At 43.9% G+C, this 6,981-nt stretch overlaps 1 protein-coding gene across 5 annotated transcripts; it reads left to right on the forward strand.

The window, feature by feature from the left end:
- Positions 1–407: 407 nt before the first annotated feature.
- LOC129602527 (uncharacterized) lies at positions 408–6,814 on the forward strand. Of its 5 annotated transcripts, none has more exons than XM_055501562.1 (2): positions 408–470; positions 3,750–6,813. In XM_055501562.1, the coding sequence occupies exon 2, from the start codon at positions 5,013–5,015 to the stop codon at positions 6,477–6,479; it is 1,467 nt and encodes a 488-aa protein (XP_055357537.1). In that variant the 5' UTR covers positions 408–470; positions 3,750–5,012; the 3' UTR covers positions 6,480–6,813. The 5 variants fall into 5 exon arrangements, with proteins under 5 accessions (XP_055357537.1, XP_055357538.1, XP_055357534.1 ...); XM_055501563.1 differs by lacking the exon at positions 408–470 and adding an exon at positions 728–1,180 and having other exon boundaries at positions 3,750–6,814; XM_055501559.1 differs by lacking the exon at positions 408–470 and adding an exon at positions 733–1,180.
- The last annotated feature ends 167 nt before the right edge of the window (positions 6,815–6,981 follow it).

Raw genomic sequence — 6,981 nt, forward strand, 5'->3', positions numbered from 1 at the left:
CTCGAAATTTTATTTTCCCAGCAGCAAAATAGTATCTCTGTAATTTAAATATAACTTATGCTACCTGGTCATTTTTAGGCCATCGCGATGACTGAATCAAACACTCCCGCTTGACAATCAAATTGTCAAAACTTTCCCGATTTCCAATCGGTTTTCTGTTGTTTTGTATTCACTACGCAACCAAAAGTAATTATATAATTACTTTTTACAAAAAATAATTAGCCATTTTAAAATATTGTAATATTTCTTTCATCGCCCGTTTAGCCGACATGTAAAGCAGGTCGCCTCGCTTGCTGCTCCGCGAGATCGGCTCGCGCCGCAGCTCGGCGCTGCCTGCGGTTTCGCCTTCTTTAAAAAACTGAAAATTATTTTGAAGTTTTGCCAAATTTCTCGCTCTCAAGAAGGAAGCAGTCCACTCTAGATGACGCGCGCAACGACCGCTAAGCAATCACCCAATATAAACTTGTTAGGTACATAGCTCTTCTGCAGTTATAATACAAATTAACTAACTTAAGCTCATATGGGACATGCAAATGCCAGCTTGCTGTCCCTAAACCCTAAACATGCAATGCCGCCTTTCCCGGATATCATTTTCCACAGAAAAAAAATTACTGTAGCTGTGTAGCAGTGTAGCACTGTAGCTCGTAACTTGCAAGTCGCAACTCGTCGTCGCAAATTTTCCGGCGAAGGTGGCGGTCGCCATCGCGACAGAGGGTGTTTAGCACCCGAGACCATATGGGCTCTGTTGTGTAGAATTTGTAAGGGTAGTCTTTTTTGTAGAAGCTATAGTTTGCCCATATGTGTCCTGTCAAGGACAATTTTCGACTTGGGTATTTCGATATAAATGAGGCCGCTTTTGAAGTTCGCTGACGGATTGATTTTGGATTGGAAGTTTTTAAATGCAAGGGTTTGGCATTTCTCTGGGATTGGTAGTTTTTTTAGCATAGTGTGGTTTGCGTATAAAAAGGGAGTCGGAGTGCGGTGAGAAGTTAGTTGGTGAGGTGGTTGCTGGGAAGTTTGTTGGTTAAAATTGTTCTGTTGTTAAGTACTCGTGAGCAATGGTTGTAATGGTTGATACAATTGTGAGTCGTGTATGTTTCGAGTTGAAGCGTTGTGGTTTGAAACTGGAATTCAGTTACGTAGTTGCATTTTTCATTTATTGCTGGTGATTCAGTTAACGGTATGTTTATTATAATAATGTCGTATCATAATGACGTATAAAAATGATAATAATATAATAATGACGTATAATATGATTTTATTATTGGTAAGAGGAAAAGCGGAATGAATAACACGAAAATAGTGGGCTTGGAAGATGAGTAGTGTCTTGATCACTGTAGTGTGGTTGGAAAGGTATGAAAAAAGAAAGTCCATAAAATAAACAATTTGTGCTAGAAAATCTTGTTATTTTATTACTTGCACTTGTCTTACTATCCGTTTAAAGTAAGTAATCAAATGTTTCAATATTGATTAAGTTGTTATTGTAAAGTATGGTTTACTGGTGTAGTTATGAAGAAATATTTATTTTTATAGGTAACATTTTTAAAAGAGTGTGTGATGACATTAACTGTTGGGTTAGTTGTTATAGTTTGTAGCAAATAATGCTTTATTTTTACAAGATTATTAAATTTTCAGTTAACCTGTTAATAAGTTTATGTAACAGATAACAGAAGGATGGTTAGGCTCTGAGTTTTCTGACAGCATGCAACAATAGTTTTTATGGTTAAGCAAATTCCATTTTGATGTTCGATAAAGGGTGAAAAATTTTAAAGTCATGCATTGCAGTATGATAGTATCTTTTAATTAAAATTCATACGATAATATCACACATCAAATTGGTAGGTGAAAAGACACAGACAAATGCAGTTACAAAATTTAGTTCAAATAGGTACTAAATTAAAATTAAATTAATCACTACTTATGTCTGTACAGTATTATTTACTTAAAGGTATGTTTAAATTTGAGGTATTTGTCGAAATTCAGAATAAATGCATCGTAATTGATTACGATGAGGTTTTAACATGGAGTTTTGGCAGAAGTAAACTAAACATGAAAACAGGTGGATCCAGTCATCCGATTTCTTTAATGATCATATATTCAATGAGCCGTTTCAATATCTCTACTGATTTGTTGGATATTTATTTCCAGAGCATAAATTAGGAGATTTGGAGCATGAAAAAGTATGCCGTGATAAAGTCAAGCATTAATATCAGTTAGATGCAGCCATCCGAAAAAATTTTATGGCTGTGCTTGGGAAAGACTTCTGGCGGCGCATTTTATCAGATTTGTCTGTATGTAGTAGAAAAGTGTAGAAAATGAATTTAGGCATAGTAAAATGGTAATTCGCCAAAACAGTTTGGCTAAACTGTATTGTGTAACGACTTATTATACTGGAAAACTAAAAGTTTTCTTTTGGCATGAAAACATTTTACATGTACACAACTGTGTGCAGTCATCCGATGTGTTTCCTATTAATTGAAAAAAACATTTAAAACGCACAACCCACCGCGTTTGAAAGACGTTCGCCATATTGCATAACACGCAGTTTACGCTAATTGAGAAAAAGGAGTACATGAACGCTGTTACCGATTCGCGGACAGTAATAAAACTTAAGGCTTTAACGCAGTACTGTGTTATGCAGTATAAAAATCAGTACAGTACTATTAGCATTAGGTACTATGTTATAAGTATGCGCCCAACCGCGCCCAACCACAGATTTACTGCCACCCGTAAGCGGTTGTGGGCGTGCGTGTTACTTGCTGCGTTTGAGATACCGATTAACAATATACCGATATACAAAGTACAAACTATCTTATAATAATATTAATATATCAGCAAATTGTAACAATTTGCCGATATATGCTCTCAGAGCATATAATTCTAACCGAATGGAAAAACGAGAACCCAAAAACATTCCGAGGACACCCTTTTAACATAAAAATACTTCACATCAACAAGCACCACTAACCAACAGTCAATCTTGTATGCTTCAAATGCTCAAACGCCGCACATGTGCTGTATATGCAGGACCACAGGTGACGATCCTAGCTCCTTAACCCGCCTGCCACCTGGCTCTCTTCCAGAGAGAGAGAGAGAGAGCCGCCCGTAAGGCTTTTGTCTTCAACGGCATATCAGTACCAATGGCAACCGCCCGTGGAAACGTTGCAACTTTAAACTGGTCAAAACCACTGAACATAGCAACTTCTCAAGAAACAGTTTTGAGCAGTTCTTTCCAGATCTTACTTTTTCTGAAGCCATGTTTTGATGAAAAATTTATAATTTAATTCAAGAATTAAGGCTACGGAATCGTACGTGGGCATGATTCAAGAAAGTCCCAGGAAAGCTGGCCAAAACCGAAACGCGTTTTAGCTGTCGAAACAGTGGTGGGGTGGTCAGTTTTGCAGTGGTGGATTCTCAACTTTTTTCATTGGCCTTCTATCGTAAAGTGTTTTGAAGTTTTCTTTCAAACTTTTTTATTTTTTGAAAAACTGAGTTGCGATGGCAAATCTACCCACTAAGGGCTATCGAATGATACGTAGACATGGCGGTTTGATTCAGTGGATCTGGCTGGCGAACTCGACAGAGTGGGAATTTCGTTAAGGCTTACGCGATTATTATATAGTGAAGTGATGATGACAAAATTGTAAGCTTAGAAAATTGTAAGCTTAGACAGTCGTGTTCTTATTGTTAGTATTTTCCAACGCATGAAAACGTAATTAGAGGCTTATATCATACTTCGACTTTTTCAGCAATCTTGCGCGCAATCAAATTCGCGTGTGTGTGCATGTTCAAGTCTGTTGGATAACACTACGGATTTTTACGGGATGGGTGAATTTTGCTAAATTTCCTGCGCGCCTTGCGGATTGTTATCCTTTGGCTACAAGGGTGGCTCGGGAAGATTTAACCGTGACACCGTACCACGGAGAGGAAAGTGTCACGGAACGGGGAGCTGCTCGCGGCGACCTAATCTTCTTGGGAATCTTGCCTTCTCGAGGACGCATTAGGTGGGTCTTTTTCCTGTCGTGCACGTAGTATGGTCCGCGATCAGCCTTGCCCACATTGCCGAGTGTGTTTCACACAGGGAGCTGGATTCGCTGCTCACACCAAAGCATGTTCCCGCAAACATGCCGCGGGTTTCTCCTCTGCTCAGCTTCCACCGCCTCCACCAGGACAACCTCGAAAACACCCGCTGCAGTCATTTGTGGAGGGCGATCGTTACCACATCCCGAAAAGAGTCCCGAAAGCTGTGCGACGACAGTGTGCCCGGGTGTTGACGGAACTCATTAGAAAATGCACCCGCGACAATTCATCGGAGAGCTGGATTGATTTGTTGCTGTTCGCACCAACGGCCCTGTCGCTCCCTCCGACGAAAAGTTTACGTAGAGAGTCTCTCGCCGCCCATATCCGGAAAAACCTTGCCGATCCGTCACTAGCGAAGCGCCAACCCGTTCCCCGCCGTGATCTGCCCAAACACGATGAGCTACCCCCCGACAGGTTACGCGCCCAAGTTACTTCCATGCTTCAGGACGGAAACATAAAGGGGGCAATCAGAGTTGTGTTGGGCGATGACAAGCTAGCTGAAATAAATGCTCGCACAATTGAACTGTTGCGCGATAAGCATCCCCCCGCACCCGATGACTGCCAGTTCCCTGCGGATCCAGATGACAGTATAACACCGCCAGCAGTCACTCCAGTCGAGATGATGGCTACAGTTTTCAGCTTCCCATCCGGTTCCGCTGGAGGTGTTTTCGGTCTACGCCCTCAGCACCTGAAGGACCTTCTCGTACGCAAGGACGACACGCAGAGCGAGCTGTGCTTAGCCCTAACCGATCTGGCTACAATGGTGTTAAGAAAGAATATTCCGGAAGATGTGCGGCCATACGTTTTTGGCGCCAATTTAATCCCGTTACTCAAGAAAGACGGCGGGATACGGGCGATCGCTGTGGGGGAAACATTGCGCCGTTTAATTTCAAAAACTCATCAGCAGTCGCTGCGCTGACGAAGCAGCTGCAATGTTCAACCCCGTGCAGCTCGGTTTTGGGATACGAGGAGGAGCTGAGGCGGCTGTGCATGCTGTGCGCACCTACGTGGAAACGACACACACTGAAGCCCGAGTGGTCGTGAAGCTGGACTTTTGCAATGCGTTCACCACACTCCGCCGGGATGTCCTACTCACTACTGTACTCGCGAGATTTCCCGCCTGCTATCGGTACATCTGGCAGTCGTACCGTTATCCTTCCCATTTGTCTTGCGGTTCGTCTCAGTTGTCCTCTGAGACCGGCGTACAACAAGGAGATCCATACGGGCCACTCGGTTATGGACTTGGTTCACTGCCCCTGTTTGAAAACCTAGACTGCGACATTGCGGTGGGCTTTCTGGATGATGTCACTCTGGCCGGCCAGGCGGATAAAGTTATCGCGGCAGTACGCACTATTATTGCCCGCGGTTTCAAAATGGGGTTAGAGCTCAATCTGGGAAAATGTGAAATCTACAGCGTAGGAAGTTTTACTGCGGATCGCTTGCACGCCATACGGAAAGTTCTTGACACATTTCCTGGAATGGTAGTCGCGAAGGAAGAAGACCTAGTGTTGTTGGGCGCGCCTTTAACGTCGGCAGCATGCGAAATATTCTTACAGAGTAAAACCGTACAGCTGGATCATTTCCTGCGCCGGCTGAAGAATATCCCAGCTCATTTTAGCCTATATCTACTCAAAAATTGCCTGTTCATACCAAAACTGCTGTATGGATTTCGCACAGCGAGATGTTATGAACATATGCCCTTAATGGAAACGATGGATAAGTGTATGCGCGCTGGCTTGTCATCCATTTTGAATATCCGGGTGAACGATATGCAGTGGAGTCAAATGACGCTTCCGGTGAGAGACGGTGGATTAGGACTTCGCGCCACTAAATCGCTAGTTTTACCTGCCTTCCTGGCATCGGCGTATTCAGTGGCCAGCCTGGTGTCCTCCATCTACCCGTCAACGAATGAAGCGCATCTAGCATCTGCCGTGCAGCAGTGGGCGACGCAGACCAGAAGTGAGCCTCCGACTGACAACGCCAGGAAGTTTCAGACCGCATGGGATCGTCCGGCGATCGATCACGTGGTATCAACACTGCGACTAGCCGCAACCACCGAAACGGATAAAGCAGTGCTGCTGGCTGCCTTAAACCGGGACTCTGGCGCTTGGCTTAATGCTCTCCCTGCACCAAGTCTCCATACATTCTTACGTGACGATGAAGTTAGAATCGGCGTCGCACTACGGTTCGGCCTTCATGTTGTTGAGGAGCACAACTGTGTGAATTGTGCCAGTCGTGAAACTAATGGCCACCATGGGCTGTCATGTTCAAGCAGCAAAGGACGATGGTCTCGGCATCTCGAGCTGAATAGCGAAACGAAACGGAAACCGCGGGCTTTCCTTGCCAGATGGAGCCATCCGGATTGTCAGACAAGACTAATCAGCGCCCGGACGGCATGACGCTGATACCCGTGCGTGATGGAAAAGCGGTAGTCTCGGATGCTACCTGTTGGGACACCGTGGCTATGTCGCACGTGAAAGCCAGCTCGAAAGAAGTCAGGCTGCGTGGCCCAGCTAGCAGAAGACTTTAAGCGGCGGAAGTACGGCTTTGTAGAGGATATGGGATACATGTTCTACCCTCTCGCAGTAGAAACATTTGGAACTTTTGGGCCTGCCTTTGCTGAGATGATACGCTTCGTCGGTAGGAAAATCCGCGATTTAACCGGCGAATCTCGATCCACTGCCTTCCTTAGACAACGTTTCAGTCTCGCTGTTGTTAGGAGGAAATGCGGGCGCTGTCTTGGGTACATTAAATGCACGATTGAAAGTTGGAAATGACTGTAATGATTTTGGTTGTTTCTTCCAATGTGTAAATTCGGAATCTTTTAATTAGTATCTACCAGCGCAGGCTTGCTGTTCTGTTAATAGGCTATTGCCCGAATAAAAAATTTCCCATTATTAA

Source organism: Paramacrobiotus metropolitanus, unplaced genomic scaffold (genome assembly GCF_019649055.1).
Source record: "Paramacrobiotus metropolitanus isolate TYO unplaced genomic scaffold, Prichtersi_v1.0 Parri_scaffold0000562, whole genome shotgun sequence".
Taxonomy (NCBI): domain Eukaryota; kingdom Metazoa; phylum Tardigrada; class Eutardigrada; order Parachela; family Macrobiotidae; genus Paramacrobiotus; species Paramacrobiotus metropolitanus.